General features: G+C 41.1%; 1 protein-coding gene across 6 annotated transcripts in view; it reads right to left on the bottom strand.

Moving 5' to 3' along the window:
- Positions 1–9,658: 9,658 nt before the first annotated feature.
- Positions 9,659–27,676, bottom strand: part of FBXW11 (F-box and WD repeat domain containing 11) — a 128,747-nt gene continuing 110,729 nt past the window's right edge. For all 6 annotated transcript variants that reach the window (XM_034779024.1, XM_034779022.1, XM_034779020.1 and 3 more), the window contains 7 exons: positions 17,066–17,203; positions 16,314–16,432; positions 15,034–15,283; positions 13,653–13,771; positions 12,827–12,937; positions 11,460–11,538; positions 9,659–9,877 (listed from right to left, as the gene is read on the bottom strand). In XM_034779024.1, the coding sequence (XP_034634915.1) occupies positions 9,716–9,877; positions 11,460–11,538; positions 12,827–12,937; positions 13,653–13,771; positions 15,034–15,283; positions 16,314–16,432; positions 17,066–17,203 (978 nt within the window). In that variant the 3' untranslated portion in view covers positions 9,659–9,715. The remainder of the gene's footprint in view (positions 9,878–11,459; positions 11,539–12,826; positions 12,938–13,652; positions 13,772–15,033; positions 15,284–16,313; positions 16,433–17,065; positions 17,204–27,676) is intronic.

Raw genomic sequence — 27,676 nt, forward strand, 5'->3', positions numbered from 1 at the left:
TCACCCTCCTCATATTACAAAAATGAAAAGGGAGTTAGAAAATCTGAGGCTAATTAAACCTTTTTCTTTTCTTTTTTTCCTGGAGACATGATGAAATTTCCTGAAACAAAAACTTTAGCAAATTCTATAAAATACTTCTAACTTTGGTGGAAAAATAAATGATTGCCTTTTTATCTCCTCATTCCTGAGGTGCAAAGCTGGCCCACTTCTGTTTGTGCAGATGGACTGGAGGGAAAACACCCAAGGAAGAACCGAGTGGCGAGATTCTTGGCACAAGCCATTAAGTGTAAAGTTATTCTCAGGGCTGCCTGTTTGTTATTGCAGCAGGAATCATTAAGATGGTCTGGAAAGCTGCTGCCTGGGAAAACGTGTGAAGGAAGGATTGTGTGTCCTGAAATGTGATTTGGGAGGAAAGCACTGTCTGTCGGGGTGGGATCCCTGGGACTGACAATGAAAATGGCTTCTACAATGACCATGCTCAGAACACACCTGGGTCACTTCAATAGATCTTCACCTCTTAGAACTCCAGCAGATCTAGTTTAGAACTTTCTCTTAGAATATTTGTCCTGGTCAGTCCTTGAAGCAGGGATCAGTTGCTGCACTGAAGAGCATGGGTTCTCACTTCACCCTCTCCTCGATTTGCCAGTCTACAGCTGCTGTCCAATAGATGAATATTCATTACATTAAGGCACAGCTTTCTCAGCTGTGCATCAGTGGAGCCGTGGCCAATCAAACCCTACAGCCAATTGGTGGTATTTCTTTTATATAATGGATCCAATCCCACAACGCCTTTTTGTGCTGAATTCTCCTTGATGTCAAGGCAAGCTCCTCAGAGGTGCAGAATGGGGCCCAAGGAGGTGTTATTTGCTGTAAGTAGCTATGATCTGACATCTCACTATTTGTAACTCAGATTCAACGCACACATACATTTGTGCACACATCCAATGGATCTAAAATAGCATGCACTATGCATTCTTGTGAGCAGTAGACTGGAAAATCAGAATGTGCATACAGTGCCGTTTGTCTGACAAAACAAATATTTAGGATAGGGTACAATGAGCCCAGATGGCCTGGTTGAAGGAAGCAGCTGAATTCTCAGTTCAGCTCCCAGTGTCACGTGTTCACACATCACAGTCACAGCTTTCTCTTCACTGATGGCATCAGCACACCGGCTGCTCACCCTTACCCGTTCAGCTCAGGGAAAGGCATATGGGCAGGGAGAAGAATGAGAGCAGATAGCTACCTACCACTGTCCATGCTTTCCCTGTTTGGTGGATAATGAATGTGTCCAGGATTGTCAGGGCAGCAGGGACTTCTCTGTGATGTTATTTCATTTAAAGAATAAAATAACTGCTCCAGTTGAGCAAAAGGCCATTGAAAAATTCAAAGCCTGTTTCTGATCTCAGAGTAGCTTAAGTAGAGATTGGTCAGGGTAGAACCAGTCTGAAATCAGCTCGACACCATGGGCTAATGAAGAGCTAGTTTGCAGCAAGATTCAGAATTCTCTTTACCCATCCTGTTATACACCATTTCCCTGTGGCGTACACTGCTGGGCTCCACTGTCCCCCACACTGAAAAGGTGAAAGGCCATTACCTATCCCTCTTTGGGTTCAAATCTGTGGTCTCTGTCTAGCCTGCTTCTGCCCAGCACCGGCCACGAAAGCATCATCACCCCTGGCCAGCTATTGTGTGCGCCAATGACATCTCCCCAGGGAGCTGGGCTGGCAGCAGCCTGGCTTGGGATGACCATATGTGGTCGCACGGACAGCTGCACCTCTTGGCTCGTCTGCAGAGGCAGATTGATTTATTTTTATAACACGGGGAAGTCTAAACTGAGAGAAGGATTCTGCGGTGATGTGAGCAGAGTAGATATGAATTCTCTCTTTCTACATTGCCATTGCCCTGCATGGATTCTCCAGGCAACACAGGCTTAGGCTGGTGCAGTTGAAGGCAGGAGGGGTCTCCACTGGGTTAGTTTTCTGAGCAATACACAGAAAAACTAGGATACCGAATGTACGATTTGGACGGGCTCTGTGAGGAATGAGGACCTTCAGCTGTGCCTGCCCAGTCTCCGGGGAGCCTATGAGCATGGCCGAGCCACAACAGGGCCACCCAATTGACCACTGTGTGTGAGTGGCCAAGGAAGTCAGCATGGTCGTAGAAAGAGAAGTTGTCACTGGGATTTGAGACCATGGACAGCAGGTATCAAAGGCAGGGGAAGGCTGAGCCTACCTAAACTGCCTGCATGGCCCCGCCCACAATCCATCCCCAGACCCTCTCCTGCGGCTCTTTCTTCCCATGCGGCCGGGACCCCAGGCCAGTGGCGCCCAAACTGGGGGACTCAGGCGGCCATAGACTGGGTGGGCAGGGACACAGGCTGTGGGCTGCTCAGGCCCGCCGCACCACGGGCAACTAAAGGGTCCACCACGGTTCCGCACAGCTGCCGGCCTAGCTCTTATCATGGCTGGGCTGCGGCTCTGCCCCCCACCCCCAGCCAGAGCTGGGTCAGGGAGAGCTGCATGGGCAGCTGTGGGGAGCATGGGTCCCTCCACCAGCCCTGGGCAGGAGACCTGGGACAAGGACAGGGGGCTGCTTTCACCTCCACCTGAGGTGGGCCCCCCCCACTTTTGGGAGGGCACTGGTGCCCTTGCCCTGGGCTGGGGCTAGTGGGGGCCAGCCTGCAGACAGGGACTCTCGGGACAGCTGAAGCCGGTGCTTGTGCCATCCGCCCACCCAGGGCTGGTGGCCGTGCTTCCCAGGGTAGATGGGGGGCCACGCTACCCACCCTCCTGCCGCACTCAGCTGCCTGCCCGCCTGCTGCTCTGGAGCTCAGGCTGGGGGCCATGCTGCCTGCCGACCTGCCCTATGGGGGGGGGGGTGGCGGCTCTGGTGGGGGAAGAGGAGTGGGAAGGGGGGGCCTAGACAGACTGGGGGCTAGCCTCCCTAAGCCCATGGTTCACCCGCTGAGAGAGAGTCCATTGTGGGCTTTGAAGTCCGGATCAGCCCTTTACATTGGAGCCAGCATTGGCTAGGGAGCCAGTGCAGTGAGCAGAGCACCAGGGCGATGTGTTTGCGTCACCCTGTGTAGCTCAGATTGGGATAAGGGGCCCTGCAAGCAGGACAGTTTTAGACAGACAGAAGTTGGACTGTGGAACCATCTGGAACTTCTTCATGGTAGTTAGTCACCTTCACCCCCAGGAAGAGCTCTGGGCAAGTCATGCTTAGAATTAGGAATCTTGAGGGTCCCCATAGTCAGTTCTGCCTGGGACAAGAAAGGGTGCAGCCCCCGGGCCAGCTGCTGATGAAAAAAGGCATTTCTGTAAGCAAACGCTTACCACCCGCTCACCATGGAGAACTGCACTCCTGCTTCTCCACACCCCGGTTGTGCCCACCAGATTCTCTCTCATTCTCAAGACCCATTGCTCCCTTCATTTTGTTTTTGGTCTGATTTTTGATCATCAGTTCCTTGGGCCAATTGCCCTGGACCAAATTCAGAGGGGATGCAAATAGTGGTGAAAGTCACCTATGGGTGAGGGTCTATCTATGCATGTTACACTCCAATGGGGCAATAGCAACAAGCAACCAGGTTGCAAGGATTAACAAGTATAGGTGACCTGCTTTGATGTACCTCAACCAGCTCAGCATTCAATTTTAAGAAGCTCACCTATCCAGCTAAGCATGAGACCATCACCATCATATCAAGGCTCCACAAACAAAACCAAACATTTTTCTGTCCACAGAACAGAAGGAAGATTTTTGGGGCAACAGCATCATGACCAGTTCCCTGGATCTTGCTTCCTAACTCCTGACTCAGTGCATTCCCATTTGAGAGAGAAATGTTTGCAGTTCAGGCCAAATCCTGGTGGTTTGGACTTTTCCCTTCACATCTTAATTATCATGGTGTTTGCTCTACGCTGCAGCAAGGGTGTGTCCCCTGGCCTGGAGTGCATGCCGAGAAGAACCACGGATGTGTGCGCGTCGGGGAGAGGCGGTTAGAATGTAACTGGCCAAACCAATCCAAAGGGATTTGGGATCAAGGGTGCACATTTCCAGCAATCCCAACCCCTCCCCTCAATCAGTTTTCCCCATTCCAAGTCTAAAGAACTGCTGAAGTACAGACAGTCAGTCTGCAGGACGAAATGCGCATACACACACACCTAACTAATCAGAGACTCACCGTACTTAGAGACAGGAAAGACATGCTAGGTCATCTAGCACATCGACTGGCTAGTGCATTCATTGTACTGATATCAGAACCCCACGCACAACAAGATCCTGCATTTTAAATGGGATTCCTCCACCCCCAGAGATGCAGTGTTTTTACAGTGGTGATAGTACATTAGGAAAATGATCAACGGAGAATGGTCAACCTCCAAAACTTTTCAGAGGCCTCTGTAAATAAATATCACCGCCGTATTCAGTGCTCCCTGTAGCAAGGGGAGAGCCTACTCAGCAATGTTAGCTAGTTAGCAAAGAGAAGACAAAGCCACATGTGTACCTCTGTGTATATAGATTATAAGGCCAAAAGGGTCCACTGTGATCATTTCATCTGACCTCCTGGATAGCACAGAACTGAATTAATTCCTGCTTGAACATGAATGGAAGGAGGAGAGAATATATACTTAACTCCTTGGAGAGCCAGGCTGTGAACTTCCATGAATTGACAATCTATTCAAGAAAGCTGGTCAAAATTTTTTCCAACAGAACTTTATTCCATTGGACAATGCTGATTAGAGAAAATGCTGAGATTTCAACTTTTTACCCTATTTGACTCCAGCTAGAGAGATTAAGGCAAAAAAACTCCCCTGCTTCTTGCCACAGCTCCCCCAAAAAGTGCATCGCAAAAGTAACGACAACACTTCTCAAAGACAGTACGTGGCTCGCACAATGCTCACAATAGCTTCTTTCAAATCCAAACTCACTCGTTTGGAAGAGGGACTGAATTACTCTAACTTTTTAAAGATAGGCAGCCTTCAAGAATATTCCCCTTTGTAGCATCCGATGAACTGGCATGAATGAGGGGTTCAGGACTCCAAATTAAATCGCCACTTCTTGCCATGGAGAGCAATAGGAAGTAGCCAGCCACCCACATTTGAGAACCTACCCATTCCCCATGGTTTGAAACAGTAGCAAGTGATGCAAGCTTTAGAGATGAGCTAACTCAAGCACAAGTTGTTAGGCTGAATGTCAGACACTGAGCAAAGTTCCATGACCTGTGTTATGCAGGAGGTTAAACTAGATGATTGCAATAATCCCTCTTGGCCTTAATATCTATGAAATTTAAAGCACCCCACTGTTAAGAGGCACTCAGATCTGGCCCCACCAGATCCCACTTTGGCCCTTTGCTCTTCCTATCCAACTCTTTCAACTGAGAAAGCTTCCTTCATTATCAAATCGCAAAAGCAATAGAGAGCATGTTTACGTTCAATACCACCATAATGGGTAGTTCCAGCTCCTGTCTCAACAGAAGAATTATAGAGGGAATTCACTTTTCTTATGAGCATTATGTTCCAACAAATTAAAATAAATACCCCAAGCTTTCTACAAAAAAAAAAAAAAAAATTAAAATCTAAGACTGTGGAAAAAATAGACACAAGAGATACAGACGTCTCATTTTATTTGCACTACACTTTGCCAAGAAAAAGCTGAAACTGCAATTCTTCTAAGAGTTCAGACAAGAAAAGCTGTTTCTACTAAGAAACTTCCATCTGAAATCTGTCTGAAGATAAAAGGCCACCCAGTTATTGGGCAGATTTACCATACTGGCTACTGCAAGGGATCAGAGGATAGTTTATGGAGCTTGGCAAGCAAGCCACCTTGTTTGCACTGCTGAATGAAAGGGAAGTTATTAATAGATTGATACATTTCACATGAACGTGCTGGAGCTAAGGAACTTCACCCACCTACTAGAAGAATCTATAAACAAGTAGTGGGAACATGTTTTACAGCTTGTTCTCCAAGTCCAGAAGGGAAAACCTTCTACATTCTCTCTGTCTTCTTCCCCTCATTGGCAAGGTCAGCCAATTCTTGAAGTCATTGCTATGGATGGGACCCTAAGATGAGCTTCCAAGGATAAGTTTCCAAGGATACACATTGCTTTCATTTCTCCTTCAAAATTACTGTTCATTGCTCTTCCAATGGCCATATGTCTGAATTCTTGGCACCAAGAACCTATACTCTCACTTAAAGAAGCTCTTTAAAGGTGAACTGAAAAGTTGATAAAAAGCAAAGTAATGCACATTGGAAAACATAATCCCAAGTATACATATAAAATGATGGGGTCTAAATTATCTGTTACTACTCAGGAGAGATCTTGGAGTCATTGTGGATAGTTCTCTGAAAACATCCACTCAGTGTGCAGCAGCAGTAAAAAAGCTACCAGAATGTTGGGAATCATCAAGAAAAGGATCGATAAGAAGACAGAAAATATCATATTGCCTCTATATAAATCCATGGTATGTCCACATCTTGAATACTGTGTGCAGATGTGATCGGCCCACCTCAAAAAAGGTGTTCTCCAAGTCCAGAAGGGATTGGAATTGGAAATTGAAAAAGGTTCAGAAAAGGACAACAAAAATTATTAGGGGTATGGAACGGCTTCCTTATGAGGAAAGATTAAAAAGATTGGGACTGTTCATCTTGGAAAAGATACAACTAAGGAGGGATATGATAGAGGTCTATAAAATTATGACTGGTGTGGAGAAAGTAAATAAGGAAGTGTTATTTACTCCTCATAACACAAGAACTAGGAGGTCACCAAATGAAATTAATAGGCAGCAGGTTTAAAAAGAAACAAAAGGAAGAATTTCTTCACACAATGCACAGTCAACCTGTGGAACTCCTTGCCAGAGGATTTTGTGAAGGCCAAGACTATAACAGGGTTAAAAAAACAGGGTGGATAAAAATCAATAATTTTTTTAACTGGATTTTTTTGATAAAATGCTTTTTGAGGAAAAACCTATCTAAAGATAGTTTTAATTAAGATACATTATAGTTTAAAGATATCTCATCATGGAATAGGGATTATAAATTATAATTCTATAGTATGAGACAATATATTCATGTAATGTTTAAGAAAAGTTTTGTAAATGAGTTCCAATAGTTCATGGTTTAGGGACACAATTTTATGGAGTTCCAGGGGCTTCTTTATAGATAATTTAGGTTAATCTTTCTATCTACCTAGTGGGACTCAGTGCTCAGTCTAGAACAGGGATCGGCAACCGTTGGCACATGGCCCGTCAGGGAAATCCGCTGGCAGGCCGGGCCAGTCTGTTTACCTGCAACGTCCGCAGGTTCAGCCAATCGCAGCTCCCACTGGCCACGGTTCCCTGTTCCAGGCCAATGGGGGCTGCGGGAAGTGACGCAGGCCGAGGGATCGCAAAATGTGGATTTGTATCTCCAGAGATAACATGCTTGTAACAGCAAAAATGTTTTAAATAAATAAATATATAGAGGTGAGAAATAACAGACCGCAACCCTACTGTCCCTCTGCAGATTTGTGTACACAGAGTCAAACCCTTACTGCTCTCTAAAAGTGCAAAGTTTCAAAAAGTTCAATGAATAGAAGATTGTTGGGGGCGGAATAGATCTGGACAAGGAGAAGAAGTCTGGAGATAAATGTCAGAAGGGAGGGACAGGCAGTAGAAAGTGAAACTGTTTGAGCAGCCTATTCCAGAAGGCTTGAAGTCTTTCTGAGTGTAGCCTTCATTGATTTTGAGATCTGCCATACCATTCTCTCACTAGAAAGGAAAACCTGTAATGACAGCAGGCGGTAAAAGAGACCCAGTGTTCCTTCTCAGGAGGAAGCTGCATTGAAGATGATGAAAGGAACATGTCTGAACATGCAGCATCTTCAGGTTGGTAAACTTTTTTATTTCATATTTCTTTCTTAAGGACTGCCCATCTTCCTTCTGGACTATACTTGAATTCTCATGTTTGAGCAAAAAATATAGTTGTTACTCTATGGTACTATCATTTTAGATGCAGTTGTGATAAAAAAATAAATAGTTGAAATAGGCAGATCTTCCTTTTACAATTTCACCTTTCAAGTAGTACTGAGTGTCAGTGTAATGAGTAATACTAAATGAGCAGTATGGTAATAATAATTAAATAACTGCATTGACTTGTTTTGTTTAGGAGAATCCATCCTCAACATACAGGATTCTGAAGACTATCCACCTTCAAGATCATCATTTTCTATAGTTTCAGAGTTATCTGCCAATGATAGCGTTTCAGTCACATCATGTATGTCACATAGCCACAGTAAACCACTTGTAGCAAAAAGAAAAAATATCTCTATCATCCAGAAACAACCATCGATAAGTTTGTGATAAGAACCAGCAGATTACAAAAAGAGGTAATTGATGAAAAAACTGCCCGGTTTGTTTATGCAACAAACTCTCCTTTCCCTGTGATTGAGACCCCACACTTCATTAACATGGTTCAGTCATTAAGACAAGGATACAGTCCACCCAACAGAGCAGATGTCGCAGGCACTTGGATTCAGAGACAGTTGAAGTGATAATCTCACTTTTAACAGCAGTAAATTCTTCTGCTGGTGTAGAAAGAATATTTTCTTCCTTTGGACTAATTCATTCTAAATTGAGAAATTGTTTGGGACCTGAAAAAGCAGGAAAGTTTGTTTTTCTTTTCCAGATTATGAACAAACAGGAAAATGAAGGTGAAGACGACTGAGTTAGCTGCAGAAGCCAATATTTTAAGTTTCTCATGTTGACCTGGCTGACAATCGATTTAATTTTTGTTGTTTTTTTTTTTAAATTAATTTAACTATTTTATTTAAAAATAATTTTAAACAAAAACAAACGATTTTAAAAAACTTGAATGTTTAACTAAATTCAAAAATTCATATTCTTGGTTTGTAAAAATATTATGTTTGCTGTTGAAGAAAAAATCCAGAATACATAACGTTTTAGTTAAATAAAACAATTTACATGTCTGTCTGGTGATGCTCTCCTCCTAATACAGGATGGCAAGAAAATTCTCCAAATATTAATGATTAAACTGTTGAATTGGAGATAGTTCACCTCCCAATGATTTCATAAATATCTGCTTCAATTACCTTTGGTAAATGAAATAACCAATCATTCATTTTCTGATATAGCTGTAAAACTAATCTGAAAAGTTTTCAAAATAAATCACTTAAAAAATGTATAGTGTGTACCTTCTAAAAATGAAACCTGCATCTATCTCTGAGTTGTGAAGAATATGTATTAAGGTTGTAACTACTAACAAGAATGCACTTTTATGTAGAAATCCATGATTAAATCGAGTCTTCCTGACTAGTGATTTAAATCAAATCCACCCTGATTCTCAGTTTGAGATTTATGACAACTGAATATCTTTTTAAACGACCTTGTTATAAATTCTTACATTTCTCAATTGTAAATGTGTTGCAAAAATATAGTGGTTAGTACATCAACTACCTGATTAGAGGCAGGAGGAACAACAGTGAAGATGTAGAAGATGAGTTAGATACTATGATGTTTTAAGCGTTAAGAAACAAAGCCTGATACCGCACAAAGGCTTCCTGATCCAAACAGCAGCAGCATCAACAGCAGATACATTAGGAGAATTCAGTGACGGCTGATATATAAATTACTATGACCAGCACCAGGCAAATGACAGTGAATACACAAGTACAGAATACATTTAATATAATAGAATTTACCTTATGAGGCTAGTAAAGTGCAGACTGTTATCTGGAGATGTAAGTGTACGTTCTGGATGGAGAGCGTGTCTCATTCTGGGCACTGGGTGGCACATTTAAGAAATCCCAAATCAGAATTGTGTCATCGTGGGAACTACTAATGATCTGAAATTCATCAAACTGGAGTCTAAACACACGTCCTGAATGTTCCTATAAACATTAAGAGTTCAGTTAGTAGGCCAGGAGATGGATCATCTTACACTAATTTCATACTCAAACACTCATTTGGACACAAAATTAGAGATGAAAGTTTTGACTTGCTGGTCAAGGTTCATACACAGGTCTGAGAAGAATTACTGCTATTTAAATATTGCAGCAAATACAGTGGCTTCAATATAAAGTTTGTGTAGGCCATGAATTTTACTATGAAGTTGAGAACCAGAGAGATAAAGGCTGAGAGAACTACAAGCCAGCTGGACAGACTGCCAACGGAGAGTAAGCAATTAAACAAAAGATTGGCTAGTGCTGACAAGCTGTCAGGGTTTATCTGCTGCACAAAATTTTGTTGTATGTTAAACAGTGCTGCTACTTAAAGTATTGTACAGTCCCCATAAGGCACTTCATTAGCCATTCCAGGCCCAATTATTTGTAAAAGTAGGCAGAGTTTCAATACGCGCTCTTGAGAAAAAAATTCTAAAAGTGGCCCCTCTAGGAACTCTTTGCAGGAACAACAATACCAAAATGGCACCAGGACTTTGCACTACCACAGGACCCTGCAAAGGTCTGTACTTGGCCTTGATGATCCACTATAGCAAGTGATGGCATTGTACCGTTTAAAAAATGTTTAAAAGTCTGGCCAAAAGTGCCATACTGATAATCCAGTGACTGGAGTCTGAAGTCAACACATACAGTAATTGAATTATACTCAAAGAATAAGAGGTCAGTGGAGTCCCCCTGCCCATTCAATACTTGATCTCTATGCCAAGACTGCTAAGGGAATCAATTACAGTTTTTGTGCTGCGGGCTCTTCTGCAGGAAGTGGACAAGCCAAGATCATTTCACACAAGCCATCAAATAGATACCATTTAAGCAATGACTTCTGGTCACTACTGACTCGGACAAGGTTCAAGCTTTGAATCTGGAGATGAAATGCTCTGTATAGTCCATGACCCATACAATGAGCTACCCAATGTCCCTCCTACTGCCATAAATCAAAGCCTTTATCTATTAAAAAAAAACATCTAAGGTAGCCACTTAAAATATGGTAGTCTTCTTTGAAATGATTAGAGTTCCTATGGTAATCTCACCACAAGATCCCCTCCCTTCCTGCATCTATTCTTTCCATTTTTACAATTAGGTGAAAGGGTTAAGGAAGGCTGATAGTATTCCAAGTTGTTTCCATTTAATAGAAGTCCATTTATTTAAAGCCAGTGGTACAATATTTATATGATATTAAAATACCACAACAGGGACCAGGATGATTTGGATGCAATGTCGTATTGATTACATTTTTAGACTATTTGAGAATACCAAGCCAGAAGAGCTTAACAGCTCAATTTTTCTTCCATGCTCAGAGTCAACAAGAATTCAGTGCACAATGCAGCATGCCCAATCCTCTTTGTTTGTTCCCAGCTCTGGGAACAGAGCAGAATTTGCAGAATGTGCTGAATTTCTTATCTACCCCAAGACACTCAATGCATTTGCAATAAAATTTAACATTAAAATGTTCACTTTTGCCAAATATAAAATAGTATTTTTGTTCAAAACTCCAAATGTATCAATGTTTACATACCACCAATGTTCGCAAGCATAGTGTGCTGGCTGGGGCACGAGGGTCAAGAGCAGCTTGCAAGTCCCAAACTTTAATTTTGCTATAAAATGAAACAAGAATGTTGGTTATTTTATTATACTAGAAATGTTACTTCAATTATAAGCATTACAAAAACATTTGACTCAACAGAAAGCAAATGTTGGAATCTCCCCAAAGCTAACCTATTAGCAATAAGACAATATTAGCACAGGACTAAAGAAATTCTAAGACTAAGTTCGTTGGGGGCTGGGACCATCTTGTGTGAGCACAGCAACTAGCACAAGGGGGCCTTGATCACTGATTGGGTGTCTAGGCACTGCTGCACATATATATACATAAACAGAATTATTCACTTCTGCATCTGGGGAATATTTTGCATATTGACTTAGAACTGAGAAGACCTCAAAGTCTAGCATACTGCTGATGAAATGCAGGGAGAACAGCCCCTTGGAATCTATTTAGGATTACAGATCCCAGGAGAAGGATAGAATCAAAATAACCAATTCAAGTTGAAAGGAGTTCCTGACTTGCCTTCAACAGCACTGTTGTTCACTTGAACTACAATTCAGCCCAATACCAGAGGTGACAAGCTAACAAGGAGAATAAAAGCAATGGGATAATCCATGTCCCTGTACAGTTTCCTTGAATTCACTCAAGGTTAAGCCATTTTCCTTTACAGGTGGCTCCTGATGCCCTCATAGCAGCCCCACACCACTAACTTTAAGGCTCCTATCAGAGAACAGAAGATATTGCAGCCTCTCTGCTGGACTGTGCTGCTGCAATTTCAAAATTTTGTGAGCTCATATTTATATAGCCTCAGAATACAAACAGTCTCAGTGCTGGTGTCTAGTAAAAAGGCAGCCAGACCTGTTGGGAAGCAGGGAGTTTCTCAAGGAGCGATGTTTACGGGGTGGAAACAAAGTGAAGTGTCTATTCAGAACAGACACGACTTAAGACAAGCTATTTGTCCATTCTAACCAGCTTGAGCTGTACAGCAAAGCCATATAAACTTGATTAGTAGAATTCTTAATTCTGCAGGGAGCTAGAACTACCTACCTACCCCAATGAACAGAGTTAAAGAGCCCTAAGAACAAGTTACTGGAAGGAGCTGCAGAATAAAACAGACCACATAATATTCAAAGGCTACATTCAGTCTGCATTATTGAAATCTACAGGAAGTGGGCAACACCCAGGTTCAATGTAGATATGTCATAACCAGATCATTTAGACAACAGGATGCAAACCAAAAGAGAATCCTCATTGTGTGGGTTAAGGATGAGAACTTTCAAAAGTGTGCTTTACTAGGAGAGACATGAATAACTTTCTCAAAGTGTGTTTGAAGTACATACCCGTCATAGGCTCCACTAACAATCCTCTTGTTATCAAATCTGATGCATCGAACCAGTTCTTCATGGCCTTCTAGTACTCTTAAACAGGCACCACATTCAATATCCCATAACCTTAAGGAAACAGAAGAAATGGATCTGAGAAACGCTCGTGTGACAATAGCGCTCCAATCCACTTACTCATGCTGCAATTTCCATTACAATATAATCTTTATTGGGTCTCTGAAAACTAGAACCATACTACTTTGCAAGAAGGTACACCTGAGGCCCCTGTACGCAGTCCCCAGAAGGGAGTACACGGCAACTCAGACACATTCCTAGTCAGTCTGCCCCACGGAATTGGCTCGATCATTTTCCAAATTAAAGGCATTTTAAAAGTAAAGGCTGGAAGCTTGTGACTATCTCAATATAAATGAGTTTATTGCTGAATCCATCTCCCGTTTTATTCTGCAGATAAAGCCATGTGTATCAGAGGTATATGCAGTAACTGAAATAACCTGGTGCTTTAATTGGACCCCCAATTTCTCCAATGATCTTCAGATCAATAGACTGTATTAAGATGTGGGATTCGTAAATTACATTTTTAGATGCTGACAATAGCCCAACAGTTTGTGAGCTGCACTTGCTTGAGTATATGTTGTATGTTACCTGTTCCCTCCTCATCAGTGGTTGCCTGTTCTAATGCTGACTAGACACATCAAAAGCTAAATGATTACTGTGCTATTAAAATGTAAGGCAGGTTCAAGAGACCTAGAAAAAAATCCCTTCTTTTTACATTTGCAAATACACATTCTCTCCAATATGCTGTTAGCAACTGTCTTCAACCCACCTAATGGTGTTGTCTGATGATCCACTCACAACTAGTCGATCCCTGTACTGAAGGCATGCAATGCCACGCTTGTGCCCATTTAGAGTACGAACAAACTCACATGTGCTTGTACTCCAGACCTGTGGAAAAAATTAAAAACATTCAATTTTGAGAGAGCTCGAGGTTTTACAAGTTAAACAGAAATTATGTTCAAAGTTCATTAAAAGAAATCAGGACTCCGAAGAACAACTTTGAGGGAAAAGCTGAACGAAGGCTTAGACTGTGGGCTCTTCCGGGGCTAGGACCATGGTATATTTTGTATTTGTACAATGTGCATCACAATGGGGCTGCAAACCGAGCCGGGTCCTCCCAGCACTGCTATAATACATAAATCTGTTCAAATTGACTAAATCATCTTAAATTTAAAATATTAAAAATCTTTAAACTTTTTGTAAAGCAAGTAAGCATTGCTTAAGTAATTTTAGAATTCTGACTCAATTTAAATGTTGTCTGGTTAGCAATCAGATCACAAAATAACAGGCTTCTAGACACAAAAGTCTAGTCTGAATATCATTAACCTATTTTTTACCATTGACATGGCCAACAATCTACTGCTTATTTAAGACAAGACCAGGGACACTTGACTTGAGGCTGAGAGAAGAATGTTTGGGGGTGGAAAGATTGGAGGTCAACGTTAAATGAATTGTTTAGAATCTTTGTGCATTTTTTTTAAGAAGTTGTATTTAAAGTTGTAAAGGGTCTAATGGGTCATTTCCCATAAGAATACAGTACCTTTGGCAAGTGTCAGACATAACTTTGCCAGAAAAAAGCTCTTGGCACAGTTTAAACCAGCTGTGGTTCTAGGGAGGGAGGGATGGAAACAGCTTTGTTGTATAGTAAGTTCGGGGTAACTAAGATGATCTGGCGGTCTTCAAATACAGCATTTTAATCCCTCAAACATGGCAAAATTTTGTTTAGTTGCTGAGAAGGTATGATGGGAGAAGGTGGATGCCTATACATTTCATGTCTAGAATAGGATTGCCAATTTATAGAAAACACAAATAATTTGGAAAAAAGCACAGAAAAGTGCCATGCTTAATTTTCTAGCCAATTTCAAGACTAATCATGAGTAGATTTTAAGCTTTTTATAACTTTATAATAGAAGCCACAAAAAAATGTTATAAGTCAAGTTATTTTCATAAAGGCTTTAACATCTAATGGGAAGTGATAGATGAATGATAAAGGAATAGCCACAGAACTGCTCACATACACATTTGGGAATTGGATTTTAAGCACACATTCAACAACTCTAAATTTTTCTGAAATGGAATTTTTTACACATTAATCATTTTGATTTGTAGTTTCCTGCGTAAACAGAGCAGGGCTCTTTCTGCCAACTTACTTTAATGGTCCTGTCACCTGATGCAGAGACAATATACTTGTCATCAAAGTCTACAACATTAACAGCAGCACGATGGCCAACCAACACGCGACGTAAGGTGATATCAGTAGGTGATGCCATATCCCAAACAGCAATGGACCTGTCCTTTGAACATGTCACCATTAAGCCATTACTGAAACGCAAATGAAGCACTGCCTCGTTGTGATGAATCAGTGTGTTCAGAACTTCGCCTGTGTTTACATCCCAAACTCTGGGGGGGGCGGAAAAAAATGAAATTTATCCTGAATTAACTGAGATGACTATACACATTACAAACAGGAAATGTATGCAATGAAGAGTGGTCTGCTAGTCTGAGGGACAGCCCTCCTCAACCATTTTATCTCTCTCGCTGCCCAAAGTTGCTAAGTCTCATGGCTTGCTTCCAGAAGTCATTTTAACAGAAAAAGGGGCTTATGTATAAAAGCTACAAATCAAGCAGAGGCTGACAATGGATTACACCAAGGACTGGTAATGAGATACGAATTTTTTACCTATATGAAAGATGCCAGTTCAAGTTCAGGTCAGTAGCAACTGGAAGTTACTGCCATCCCATAGCTGTCCACTAGCTCATGTGAAACGAAGAGGTGGCAATCTCCCCTCAAGTCGTAGTGCAATGGCATCCACACCACAAAAGAGACCATAAATCTCAGAGATTAAGAACTCATTGGACATGGAGAATGAAGTCTCCTCCAGGCCAAGGCAACACAGAACACTCCAAAGAAACCTGCAATGACTGACTGTGCTGTACCTGGGGCAAGCATTGCCGTTTCCAGGGCTGTCACTACAGCCCCTTTATCGAGCATTAAGATCACATAAAACTTTAAACCTAAGAATACAGGAATGGCCAGCGATCGAATGTCAGTATCCTATCATCAATGGTGGTCAGATTTTTCAGAGGAAGATGCAAGAAACCCTAAATTGGGCAATTATGGAATAACCCCCCCAGCAGAGAAGTTTCTTCCTATCCCAGTCAGATGTTGGCTTATGCTCTGAAACATGAGGGTTTATAGTTTTTCAAAACTTTTGAAATTCAAATCCTACAAGTATGCAATTCTAAAGCTTGGGGATGCTAGAAAATACTGCATACGGTCTTTTGCTGCATCATCTGTCTAGCCCTTAAAGACACAGTACTATATTTGTTTTGTGGAGTGGTCCTTATGCTTTAGTATTTGCAGTGGATTATTTGTTTTGAGCATCCCTACCCCAGACTTGAGTTCATTGGGCTAATACTTGAAGCTCACCTCACTGTAGAGTCCGAAGATCCGGTTACAATGACTCTCTCGTCATACTGCAGGCAGAGAACGGAGCCAGTGTGCCCTGTTAATATTTTCAAACATTCCAAGCTTGTCTTATCCCAAATCTGTCAAAAACAAAGATATGGGTTGAAATTTTGTCTTTCACTATTTGAAGAGAAGACCAGTTGTGGCAAAGAGAATCCATGAGCAATCCAGCATGCACATTCTCCTGCAGGTGTGGACCTTGAGCCTTCGCTTCTGTTTTTATGTTCTCCTGCCTTGCCAAGGAGACAAGCACATACTGGACAGATCTATGAAACTGCCAACCATGAGAAAGAAGTTTGTCGCCCATAAGGAAACATTTTGTTTCATAGGGAAAGAGCAGAAATTAGCAATAATCCAAACCATTAACAAAACCATAGGATGCAGCCAAGCAAGGGGGCACAAGCCATCTGTTTACAGTAAACCTGATTTCACAGACTGTGTTGATTTTCAATCTGGTCAAAATTGCCATGACTGGCAGTCCACATCACTCATGAGGCAAGACACAAGCAGGGATATGTTACCAGCTTCCCCTGAGAGAGCATGCAAAACATGCCATCCTCAGAAAGTGCTGCACAAACACCACTATCCCACAACAGACAGGAGAGATGGGCCCCAAGGAAACAAGCAGCACCTGACAGCCTCCATTCCAAGTTTAAAGCCAAGACAGAGGCAGTGGCTCATCTCTCTAAATAAAGAGGAAGGAAGTGTATTACCTTGATGGAGTTATCCCGTAGGCCACTGATGATCTTTTCATCATCATACTGTAAACAGTAGACACCTTTGCTATTTTCAGAGCGGCACTGAATTCTTTGCAAGTTGTGTCGTCCACATCGCCAGTTAGATTCTATAGTCTAGAAAGAGAAAAACTATTTATACCAAGTGATGAACAAAGCAGTGTATGTTTGTTAAAACCATGATTTCTTGGACAAAAATATGACTTGGATTTTCACCTCAAGTAAAATTCCTCCATGAGCACTGACATATTTGGTTCTTTTGGGGCTATGTACTTTTAAATCATGAGCATATTTCCAATAGCAAATATGTAAAATAGGACTAATTAGAATTATGACTTTTGCATTTTGTCAAGACAAAGCTATAACTTTTTGTCATTGTTACAACCATCAATCTTGCATCAGGGTCTCTAATGCTTGACTTAGGCAGATCCCTTTCTATAATGGGAAAAATTCAGTTTGATCATTTAATTAATCCCATCATCTGATATAGGTTATACAAAGCCTCTGTTTTTATAATTCAGGGACATCACACTACACTCAGTCTCATTTGGGAGGGTGAACAACAATACAAATTTGTTTGAAGTCCAAAATGGAGGTCACATCTGTTTTGAAAACTTCAACTAAACATGTCAAATAGCAAAATATAGTAACTGATGCTGTTTTTCTTAGGAACCAACTTTGTGAAATGTTTTTGTTATACATCTCATTTTAAACCCTGATGAAAACCAAGAAAAAAATAAAATGAAAACATGAAATAGGGACTATTATAAAAATGAAAATTTACTATTGGGAAATTGCCTTTAAATTATTTATAAGATGTTATCCACTATGTGTTCTTCCTAAAATTCTCTTTTAAATATGAAATAATTCAGCCTCTCACTTTGATTTTGTGGTGTATACTTTGCTGGGGAAATAGAAAATTCAAATCTGGTATATTTTAACAATAGGCTGTAATCAATTTAACATTAAAAGCAGATTTACGTTCCATCTTTTAATAAACTTTACATTGGCGATAGGACACATGCTGAGCCATTTCAAAGAAATCAGGAATCCTGTTTAGAAGATTTATAATAGTAATCATAAAAGAACCAGTGGAATGGAACAAACAAAAAACTACAGCACAACATATGGAATCCCTAGCTACACTGGGGTATTAATCATCCTCTGTTAACACACAGAAAAACAGATAAGTCATATGATAGATTGCAATGTTTGAAAGAGAAAAAACAGGTGAATGGGAATTGAGCAGTTGATGAACTGAAGATTTGTTCTGGAGAGCTTACTTATTGATATCTTGATGCTATACTCAATTTATAATCTCCATTCCCCCTTCTAGCCCCTCAGGGCACTCCTACTAAAGCATCTCATCTCTGAATCAGAGTTCTGAACTATGTTTTGTCCCTCCTGGTTTCCCCCCCAAAAGCCTGCAAAACCACCCAAGAACATAAAACTGATTTTTTCAAGGACAAATCAAGACACAAATTTGATTTAATTAAAAAAAAATGTTGCTGTCCAATGGTATCTCATAACGCATTCTAGGGAGACCACATACCTATTTACCCCACCAACACTCTTCCTGAAGTGCCGGAAGGGTACAATTGGCTTACACAAGATAAGAGATGGTGGTAAGCAAAACAGCAAGCTATGCTGTCAAATCATCCACTTTTTTCCCTGCCCTTTGGTGACATTTACAAGAAAATTAAGGCAGGAAGACAGTTTTCATTTTCAGAGCAGCAATACTGGTCAGCCAATGCTTCCAAGTTTTTCAAACTGTGGATCAGCAACTTGTACATTGAGCATTAAATAATTATGCTCTGCTTGTATGTATTGAGTTTTTGACCACCATGCCAGATTCAGCCCTGGGAGTCTATTGTAATGTGCCTGGCAGAGATCAGATTGCTCATTACAATATTTGATTAGGTTTATTTGGTTTAGGGTTTTTTGCAGGGGGAAGAGGTAGCCATTTAATTTTTGGTTTACCGTATTTAGCTATGTTTATTTAAAAGGTGATATTAATCACCTGCCCTCTGAAGGGCAATATCATTTAATGTTCTGGGAACAGAAGAAAAGACATTCATTTTAATTCATTCACTGTTTCTATTTAGTTCAATGCTCAAAATTTCACCAATGGAAGCTACTTAATAAGGTTACCATATGTAAATGTTGGCTACAAATGAAAGAAACTGAAATAATTTATGCATTTGTCTGAGCACTATGAAGCAGTAAGTCATGTGCAGGTGTATATTTTAATTCTATGCGTCGATGTCATTTCATTTAGACATTATGTGGTGTGGCTACTGTGGGAAAATATTTCATGTTTTTGAGAACCTGTAAAATCCCCTTACACGGCATAAATTTTCAATATACTGGGAAAGTAGCCACCATACACAGAGAATATACAGCAGCATTACAATTTGCAATAGAGTGGAAACAGATGTGAGTATAGAGAAATAACATTTTAGATGACAAATACAGCTGAGTGGGTGGGCAACTTGGAAGACCCTCTACAAAGGAGCATGTTAAATACAGTACTTGCAACCACATAAAAGCTTCTTGCTATATGAAATTTCGGTTGTTACTCAAAGGTGAAGCTGACAAAGATTTCACCTGCAACCTCCTCAAGCAGATATTTTAAAATAAATTCTGTGTATGCAGAGTGGGTAGGTATTTGTATGGAAGCAGTTATTACATTTTATGCACTACAGCAAACGTTATGGAATTAATGCTACAGAAATCCAAGGTTCCTTCACACAATTAAATTACAAAACCTCTGCCACTTACCACCTGTAATTTTTATATACATCACCTCAATAAAGCTTCAAATAAAATAATAATAAAACCTCCTCTAAACTCAGTTTCCAGAACTACAAGCCAGACAAACTTAAATGCTGGGAAATACCAGTTTCCTACAGCATATACACACCCACAGTTTCACACACTTCTATAACCAAAGTCAAAAACAGGAGAATCAGTAGCTGAAAGTAGCTATCAAATACACTGTACTCTCACAGGATAATAAACTAGAGGAAACTCTCATCCAACCAGAGCAGATAATTTAATTCAAGGAAATTTGAAATCATTCATTTTAATCATGAAAAAGAATAAAACAACTTTTCTAGGAAACAAAACCAAATCAAAATTTTATCTCCAAAAGTTATTTCCATCTTCCTTTCTGGATATCTGGGATATGCTAGGAAAGAAGCCAGAACATCTCCGATGGCAGGTGTATGACTGGTCAGATAGAAGAACATGAAAAAGGGGATGGCTGAAAGAATCCATCTGTCCAACAGTACACAGAGAGAGAAAACTAACGGGCTTTAACATAGAAGATATGCGAAGAGCGGCCCAGAACAGACAGGGATGATAGAGCCTTGTTAGTGCTCTAAGCAACGTCTGATGGTAGGGAAAGGATTCAGATTCAGAAGTGTTCTTTTTCCTGGGTTAAGCATCACAATATTTATATTATCCATGGGATGTGTTAAAAATATAGATTATCCACCTGCTAGGTTATGTTCATTTGTTTGAAAACACACATTTGCCTTAATTATTTTTTGACCGTCATATGTGTTATAGTAAAAAGTGCACTTGGTTCACCCTCACAGGCAGAGGTGAATTTGTATCTCCTGCAGCACAAATAGGAGTCACCCACTGGTGAAGGGCATGGGGCAGTATCATTTCCGTGCTTCCCTGGGGGAACCATTTTAAGTTCCTTCAGTTTACTTGCTAAAACATTAGTAACAGTTAGAGGGATTTTCCTCCTGAAATATTACAAGCTTTTGTGGCAACAGCAGCCGAAGACCTGCCATCCCATCCACATTCCTCCTTCTGCTAACTAACTAATTAAAAATTAAATACCCACTAGAGACATTTATGGACGTCACCTGGGTGAGAAACCCTGGCACACCTCAGAAAAGAAGAGCACATCCTGAAATTCTTACCAGCATGCTGGCCCTGTGCCCTGCTTGGGAACTTCATTTTTCACATGAGCTCCCTGCGATGGAAGAGAGCTTCCTCCATCTCTGATTCCACCCCATGTAAGTACGCAGGAGGCAGGTTTGTTAAGAGACAGTACAGCACTTATTAACTGCACAAGCTTTCAATAGACAGTCTGCTCAAGCTTGTGGAGACATCCAGTTTACACTGGGCATGCACAGAGGTTTAACAGGCATAGCACTTCCATCTTAATAACCTGATATAGAATCATAGATGTGTAGGGCTGGAGAGAGGTCATCTAGTTGAGCCCTCTACTCTGAGGCAGGACCAATTACTCCTAAAACCACCCCAACAGATTTTTGCCTAATTTGTTTTTAAAAATCTCCAATGACAGGGATTCCACAATTTCCCTTGGAAGTCTATTCCAGTGCTTAGCCATCCTTACAGTTGGAAAGTTTTTTCCTAATAATATCTAACCTAATTCGCCTTTGCTGAAAATTAAGCCCCTTAATTCTTGTCCTACCTTCAGTGGACATGCAGAACAACTGATCAAATATGTTAAGGGCTGTTACAAAAAGAAAGTGAAGACCTAACAGATCCCCTGGCCCCCATAACTTCTTTTTTGAAGACTAAACATGCCCAGCTGTTTTTTTTTTTTTTTTAACCCTTCCTCACAGGGCAGGTTTTCTAAACCTATCATATTTGTAACTCTTGTTTGTCCACATCTTTCCCAAAGTGTCACGCCCAGGCCTGGACACAGAACTTCAGTTAAGGCCTCACCAGTGCCAAGCACACTGGGACAATTACCTCCCATGTCTTACATACAACACTCCTGCTAAAACATAGAATCATAGACTATCAGGGATGGAAGGGACCTCAGGAGGTCTAGTCCAACCCCCTGCTCAAAGCAGGACCAATCCCCAACTAAATCATCCTAGCCAGGGCTTTGTCAAGCCTGACCTTAAAAACCTCTAAGGAAGGAGATTCCACCACCTACCTAGGTAGCCCATTCCAGTGCTTCACCACCTTCCCAGTGAAAAAGTTTTTCCTAATATCCAACCTAAACCTCCCCCACTGCAACTTGAGACCATTACTCCTTGTTCTGTCATCTGGTACCACTGAGAACAGTCTAGATCCATCCTCTTTGGAACCCCCTTTCAGGTAGTTGAAAGCAGCTATCAAATCCCCCCCTCATTCTAGTCTTCTGCAGATTAAATAATCCCAGTTCTCTCAGCCTCTCCTCAGAAGTCATGTGCTCCAGCCCCCTAATAATTTTTATTGCCCTTCGCTGAACTCTTTCCAATTTTTCCACATTATTCTTGTAGTGGGGGGCCCAAAACTGGACACAGTACTCCAGATGAGGTCTCACTAATGCCGAATAGAGGGGAATGATCTCGTCCCTCGATCTGCTGGCAATTCTCCTACTTATACAGTTCAAAATGCCATTAGCCTTCTTGGCAACAAGGGCTCACTGTTGACTCATATCCAGCTTCTCACCCACTGTAACCTCTAGGTCCTTTTCTGCAGAACTGCTGCCTAGCCATTCGGTCCCTAGTCTGTAGCAGTGCATGGGATTCTTCCATCTTAAGTGCAGGACTCTGCACTTGTCCTTGTTGAACCTCATCAGATTTCTTTTGGCTCATTCCTCTAATTTGTTAGGTCCCTCTGTATCCTATCCCTACCCTACCCTCCATCATATCTACCCCTCCTCCCAGTTTAGTGTAATCTGCAAGCTTGCTGAGGGTGCAATCCACGCCATTCTCCAGATCATTAATGAAGATACTGAACAAAATCGGCCCCAGGACCAACCCTTGGGGCACTCTGCTTGATACCGGCTGCCAACTAGACATGGAGCCATTGATCACTACCCGTTGAGCCTGACGATCTAGCCAGCTTTCTATCCACCTTATAGTCCACCCCAGAATGAATTAGCCCCCCCCCTTTTTTTGCATCACATTGTTGGCTCAGATTCAATTTATAATCCACTATAACTCCTTTTCAGCAGTATTATTGCCTAACTAGTTATTTCACATTTTGCATTTGATTTTTCCTTTACTTTCCACTTGTCTTTATTGATTTTCATCTTGTTGACTTCAGACTCTCCAATCTGTCACGGTCTTTTTGAATTCTAATCCTGTCCTCCAAAGTGCTTGTGATCTCTCCCACTGTGGCATCACCTGCAAATTTTATAAGCATACTCTCCACTCTATTAGCCAAGTCATTAACGTAAATATTGATCAGTACTGGACCCAGGACAGACCCCTGCAAGACACCACTACATACGTCCTCCCAGTTTGACAGTAAACCATTGATCATTACTCTGAATATAGTCTTTCAATAAGTTATGCACCCTATCTTATAGTAATTTCATCTAGACCACATTTTCTGAGTTTGCTTATGAGAATGTCAAGTGGGACTGTGTCAAAATCCTTACAAAAAAAGAGATGCATCAAATCTACAGCTTCCCCTTACCTACTAGTGCAGTAACCCTCTCAAAGATGAAAATTAGATGGATTTGGCATGATTTGTATCTTGATAAATTCATGTTGCCATTTGAGTATTACCCTATTATCTTCTAGGTGCTTACAAATTGATTAATAATTTGTTCCAGTATGTTTCCAGGTATTGAAGTTAGACTGAGTGATCTATAATTCTCTGGGTCCTCTCTGTTCCCCAAGCCTAGAGCCATAAGAACCTCATGGCTGCTGGGAATCTTTCCACTACTTTACCCCAGCCTCAATTTTTTGGATCTTACTCCTGTGAGTAGCTCTGGTGTCTCCCTCTCCTGTAGAATTTTCTATGTAACTGCAGAGTTAAATTTACATGAGTCTTGCTGCATCACTGCCCCCAGGATTCTGAAGAGCAGACGAGAAAATGAGCAGAGTTGTCACTTTCACTCAGCTACTGCTTAGGAAAGGTAGAAGCAGCAGCTGTGTCACTGGAGCTGTATGCCTGCAGCCAGAGCTGTCCCTAGGGTACAGCAAATCAGGGCACCTGCCCCAGACCCCATGCTTTGGGGGGCCCCCCGCTTTGTGAAGATGCGGGTGAGCAAAGAGCCCCCCTATCAACTCCCCCCGCTCCTCAGCGCCTCCTGGCCCCCGTCAGGCCCCTCAGATCAGCACCTCTCCCTCCCTCCCAGCGCCTACTGCCAATCAGCTGTTTCACTGCATCTGGAGACGCTAGGGGGGAGAGGAGAGGCGCGAGGGTGCAGCACGCTCGGGGGAGGGGATAGAGCTGGGGAGAGGGAGGGGGAAGAGGCATGGCGGGAAAGGGGGGCTTTGGGGGAAGGGGTGGAGTGAGGGTGGGGCCTGGGCAGAGCGAGGGGGAAGGGGGGCTTGCCAGATAGAAACTCAGCGCCTATGTCCCAGACCCCGCACCCTCCTTGGCACAGCCCTGCCTGCAACCTCATTAAATGCATGCATCAGGTCACATTCATAAAGTTCTCTTCACAAGCACAAGAGAATTTGTTTAATTTTTAAATATAAGCTTATATTCTGTAGAAACTGATGGCTTAGGGTCTATTCACCAAGAAAGTTCCCACTTTATCATGGGTCAACCATTAACTGAAAATACAAGCAAGACTGTCAAGGAGGAAAGGGAAGGATTAGCTTAGAAAAATGACTGCAACCATTTTATCCTTATGAGTAATGAAAAGTTATTTTATCACAATTACCTCCTTCGATAAAATAAATTGAAGAAATACATCTCCACTGGTATAAAGGTTCAACAGGTAAATCTGTAGAACATAAGATTAAATTAAAAATAAAAAACAGTATGAAATCAGCTAGGTAGGCTGATGACTTTTACAGGAGCTAGAAACAACTAGCTTGGTAAAAAAACTTCATTAAGTGTCTTAGTAACATTACCAAAAATGAATTTCTATTATTCTGTTTTTATGTCCTTATTTAGATATATCATACATATAGATTCAGAATAAGTTTTAATAAAGACATGAAAAGGTAACCTTTGCTGAAAATGCACCAGAAAACATTCCCCGTGAGTGAATCAAAGGCTTCCTGTCTTGCTTTAATAATCATCTTGGACAGGATAATCAAGACATGCTTTCAAGAACTATCTGCAATAAAGCAAGGCTAACAATTAGGGAGATAATGCTGAAAGCCAAGCTAGATCGGAGTATGACATGTGCCTGGTTCAATTTTGGGTAAATCATGCTTACATTATAAATTCAAAGATCAGAAGAGGACAAAACATGGCAAAAGGTAAGGGAGTCTGAAAAATTCACTCATCAACTCACTAGAACAGTGAAAAAGCTTTACCTTGTGAGTATCAGGGCTGAAGTTATTAAATTCTGCAGAATTTAAGACCTAAATATTAAATCTGTTATCTGAAGGCTTGAAAAAATTACTACACAACTACAAGATAGCCTGTTAGAGAGAGAGAGAGAGAGAGAGAGAGAGAGAGAGAGAGAGAGAGAGTGTAATATGGGGGACTGCAGAACACCAGCAATGTATTAGTGAGTAGACCTACCCCCAGCCGCTGGTAAGAAGAAGAGTGCTAGAAATATCGAAGATGTATACACCTGCACTGAGACTAGGAAAGAAGTGGGAGGCGGACCTGTGGAAAGTCTCTGGATACAAGGAGTAAAAAAAGGGTGATGTCATGGTAGGCGTCTAATATAGACCACCTAACCAGGATGAAGAGGGGTATGAGTTTATTTTTTAAACAACTAACAAAATCATTCAAAACACAGGACTTGGTGGTTATGTGCCCTGCTGTATTATTTTCCCCACAGATATCTGGGTAGTTGAAGTCTCCCATCACAATCATGCTGGAAAGGCATATTGAGTGGGGTCCTGCAGAGATCTGTCCTGGGTCTGGTTCTATACAATATCTTCATAAATGATTTAGATAATTGCATAGAGAATACACTTATAAAGTCTGCAGATAGATACCAAGCTGGGAGGGGTTGCAAGCACTTTGGAGGGTAGAATTAAAAATGACCAGACAAACTGGAGAAATGGTCTGAAATAAATAAGATGATATTTAATACAGACAAATGCAAAGTACTACACTTAGGAAGGAATAATCAACTACACAAACACAAAATGGGAAATGACTTCCCATGACTATAGAAAAGGAACTGGGGGTTCTAGTGGATCACAAACTAAAGATGAGTTAACATGTAATACTGTTGCAAACAAAAAAGTGAACATCATTCTGGGACGTATTATCAGCAGTGTTGTAAGCAAGACACTCTACTTCACACTAACAAGGCCTCCACTGGAGTACTGTGTCCAGCTCTTGTCACCACACTTCTGGAAAGATGTAGACAAACTGGAGAAAGTCCAGAGGAGAGTAACAAAAAAGATTAAAGGTCCAGAAAACATGACTTATGAGGAAAGATTGAAAAAACTGAATTTATTTAGTCTTGAGAAGATAGCAATCTTCAAGTACGTAAAAGGCTGTTATAAAGAGGAGGGTGATAAATTGTTCTCCTTAACCACTGAGGACAAGACAAGAAGTAATGTGCTTTAATTGCAGTAAAGAAGATTTAGGTAAGACATTAGGAAAAACTTCCTAACTGTAAAGGTAGCTAAGCTCCAGAATAAATTACCTAGGGAGGCTGTGGAATCTCTGTCACTGGAAGTTTAATAACAGGTTAGACAAACAAACACCTGTCAGGGATGGTCTAGATAATACTTAGTTCTGCCTCAGTGCAGGGAACTGGACTAGTGACCCACTGAGGTCCCTTCCAGTCCTACATTTCTATGATTCTATGTATCTACATTTCGTTGGTCTGTTTACATCACTGAACAGATAGCACAGGCAAAGCAGATTTCACTTTGCTTGGCTATCAGTGTAAAAACTTTTAAATAATTTAAATTACATCCAAATAAAGATAGCTGCTCAAATGATGCGATACTATCCCTGGTAAGGACTGCAAACTGAAAAGACCACAAACTACCTTTTGGAAGAAGCAGATATCAAGGTAAGTATTTCCCAGCAAGGATTCTAGAAACCTTGTAACTCAAATACATGGAAATTAAATCAACATGACACCTTCCAGACATAAAAAGTCATGCCTTCTTGACAGCAGGGAGAGATCGATAGCTGATTTTTTTTTTATTATTATTTTTATTGGTAATGATGCCTGAGCAACATAATTCAATCCCTTCCAGCTCTCCAGGGGAGATTTAAAAAAAAAAAAAAAAAAAACACCTTACAACCCAAGGGCAAGGAAAATGGGGAGGGAAAGCGTGAGAGTTACTGCAATGATATATGCATCAATAATAAACAGAACAGCTGACAGTACACAACTATCCAACAAAGGCTATATTACACATTTTGCTTTCCATTTGAGATTTACATCACTATTTAATAACTGACTTTGTGATACCATGAAAAATATAGTTAGAAATATATTGAACTAGATACTTATTTGACCACCCTGGCTGTTGTCTGAGCACATCCTACATGCTTAAAAACACACTCAAGCATCCCCCTATTTGTCAATAGTTTCATTTAAGGAAACTTAACTACCCTTTAAAAAAACCTACCACTAATGATAAGCTCTCAAACGAAGATAACTTGGATGTATATAGCTGGCCAGATTTTTCAACAAATTTTCAGTCATCTCACTCCAGTACTGTAAATGTTACTATAAAAATGTACATCTCTACCCCGATATAACGCGAC

This window comes from Trachemys scripta, chromosome 8, assembly GCF_013100865.1.
Source record: "Trachemys scripta elegans isolate TJP31775 chromosome 8, CAS_Tse_1.0, whole genome shotgun sequence".
In the NCBI taxonomy this organism is placed as follows: Eukaryota; Metazoa; Chordata; order Testudines; family Emydidae; genus Trachemys; species Trachemys scripta.